Raw genomic sequence first — 2,725 nt, 5'->3', positions numbered from 1 at the left:
GGGGGGGGGGTACCCACGGAGTCCCTGCACTCTGCTCTTTCCCACTCCCCACTCCCTTTTCTGAGACTCTACCTAAGGATAACATCAGAATAAATGGAGAAAAAAGATTGACGTTGTCACGGATGTTGTCTTGCTCAGAAACACAATCAACGCTCTCGGAGCAGCAGCCGAGAGACCAAAAGATGTGCTGTATTAGGTAAGTCTGCTGCTCAAGACCCCCGGAGAGTATCGAAAATCAAGGAGGTTGCTTTGAGGACTTCGGTGCGCCTGACCCAAGCCATGGCATTTTCTATTGCCCCGTAGGCACGCGAAAGTTGGACATTGTATAAGGAAGACTGGAGAAGGATCAATGCATTTGAGTTGTGGTGCAGGAGAATACTGGAAGTACCATGGACTGTTCAAAGGACAAACCTATGTGTCTGGGAAGAAGTATGGCCACAGTGCTCCTTAGAGGCAAAGACAGCAAGATTTTGTCTCACATACTTTGAACATGTTGTCAGGAGAGACCAGTCCCTGATAGACATCATGCTTGGTAAAGTGAAGGGGCAGCGAAAAGACAGGAAGACCCTCCACAAGGTGGAGGGACACCGTGGCCGCACCCATGGGCTCAGGCTGGTGCAGGACTGGGTGGCACTTCCTTCAGTTGCGTAGTGTTGCTATGGGTTGGCGCAGACTCAATGGGACCTTACCACCACCACCACAAACATACCTAGGGGTGGGCTTGCTGGATGACACGGTAATTCTGTCTTCAGTGTTTTCAGGGACCCCCTGACAGTGTTCCCCAGGGGCTGTGCCACCTGACAAGTCAACCCCAAGAGGGCCCCCAGCCACCACCTCATCCTGGCCAGCACCTGTCACCTTCCCATTTCTGTGTAGACAGAGTCCCTGGCCAGCTGCCAGGAGCAGGCTTCTCTGTGTGTCAGAGACCAGTGTGCCAGGGGCTTCCGACGGCTGCCTGTCTGCCAAGGGGCTGCCAGGCCATTCTCCCGGTGGACCTGACCCTCTGACCCTCCAGTAGCAGCTGTGCGTGGGAACCATGTGACTCCAAAGAGTCGTCCTCGTGGCTGCTGGGTGGTATCCCCACTCAGAATGGTCAGGGTAGCTTCTGAATTCCCATGGAGCCCATGAGACCCCTGCTACAGAGGCTCTAGGCTACCCCTCACTGCTGCTGCCTCTGGCCCACCTTTGACCCTCACTGCAGCTTAGGAGGTAAATGCCCATGGTGTAGCCTGCAGGAGGCTCTTAGGAGCCTACTCACAGCCACCTCTGGTCCACCCTCCTGAGGTCCTCACTTTCTGGGGCTTTGAAGGGGGGTGTGCTTTGAAGAGGGCTGTGCAGAAGCAATTGGTGGAGCGGGGCTCAAGGTCCCTACCGGAGACTTCTGATCTCCCAGCTGGGGCTCCACGGAGCCACTGCTGCTGCGCCGAGATTCCAGGGCCCCGGGGGCTGCGTCCAGGTGGGGGGAACCCTTGGGGGTGGGCATGGGCGTGGCCGCTGTGCGCATGATGACAGGAGGGGGCAGGCTGCCCCGGCCCTCCAGGTGTCCATTGGGGGTCACCGCCAGCGAGTACAGCTTCATCTCTGGGAGGAGGGGAGGGAGTCGCTGTACCTCCAGGGCCCCCACCCAGGAGCCCCCATCCCCGCCGGCCAGCGCACCTGCAGCCCGCAGCTCCCGGAGCTTGTCCAGGTCCTCCTCGAACTGCATGGACGTCTTGTCTTCATCTGTGTCCGACCTGTTGGCGTCGCCCTGGCCCCAGGAGAGAGGACGTCTGGGGAGCCCTCATGGACAGGCCCATGGATGGGCAGACTGATGAATGCCCCCAACAAGGGGGGCCCACGGTGAGGGTACAGCCTCCCCATGGTGGTCTGGGCAGGGTCCCCGCCCAGGCTCACAGGACCTCATCTACCTCCCCACCCTGGCCTTCCACCCCCAGTCCCAGAGTCAGGATGGTCACTGTTCATTTCCCTCCCCATCCTCCCCTCACCTCTCCGCCTGGACCCTCACAGTATCCCTCCCCTCTCAGCCCCTTCCCTCCACCACCTGTAAACCCTCTGCCCAAGGGGGTCCTCTCTGCCTAGAAGCTGTCCCCCAGCCCCACCCCCACCCACAGCCCTCTGCCTAGAAGCCCTACCCCCACCCCTCCTCTCTGCTTGGAAGCCCCTCAGCCACTTTTCTCTCACTGGAATCCCCCCAGCTCATCCCCTCCACCTGGAAGCCACTCCTCCACCACCACCACCAGTTTCTCCTTTCCTCTTAAGCCTCCCCCCACCCTCACCTCTGCTTGGAAGCCCTCCACCAGGATGGCCACCAGCAGGTTGAAGAGCACATAGTTGCCGAAGGTCATCAGGGCCACAAAGTAGAGGGCAGCCCAGGAGGAGGTGGAAGCCATGCCATTGTAGAGGACCACGTTCCAGTCCTCCTGTGTGAGGATCTGTGGGGGCAGGGGGAGCAGGCCATGGGGGAGAGAGCGCGCAGGGAGAGAAGCAAACCATGGGGGCCCTCAGCTCAGAGGTCCAGAAAGGTCACAGACACCCCATCCCCCAGCAGTCTGTCCCCTGGCCCCACCTGGAACACAGTGACGATGGCCCACAGCAAGGAGTCGAAGTTCTTCCTATCAGGGACGGTGTCACCGGTATCTGTCTTCAGGCTGAACTTGCAGCCAAAGAGATGCATGCCCAGGATGCTGTGAGGACAGGGGAGCATGAGTGGATGGGGGTGATGCTG

General features: G+C 59.6%; 1 protein-coding gene across 1 annotated transcript in view; it reads right to left on the bottom strand.

Annotated features, from left to right (window-relative positions):
* CACNA1H (calcium voltage-gated channel subunit alpha1 H) overlaps nt 1-2,725 on the bottom strand; it is a 66,690-nt gene that overhangs the window by 18,114 nt on the left and 45,851 nt on the right. The window contains exons 15-18 of the mRNA XM_045286023.1: nt 2,567-2,684; nt 2,277-2,432; nt 1,657-1,747; nt 1,373-1,581 (exon numbers count right to left, since the gene is read on the bottom strand). Coding sequence (XP_045141958.1) covers nt 1,373-1,581; nt 1,657-1,747; nt 2,277-2,432; nt 2,567-2,684 — 574 coding nt within the window. The remainder of the gene's footprint in view (nt 1-1,372; nt 1,582-1,656; nt 1,748-2,276; nt 2,433-2,566; nt 2,685-2,725) is intronic.

The sequence above is a fragment of the Echinops telfairi genome, unplaced genomic scaffold (genome assembly GCF_000313985.2).
Source record: "Echinops telfairi isolate 266 unplaced genomic scaffold, ASM31398v2 ScPeMD7_5;HRSCAF=22, whole genome shotgun sequence".
Lineage (NCBI taxonomy): Eukaryota > Metazoa > Chordata > Mammalia > Afrosoricida > Tenrecidae > Echinops > Echinops telfairi.
The sequence above is the reverse complement of the archived record's forward strand: the minus strand, read 5'-3'. Positions and strand labels throughout refer to the sequence as shown.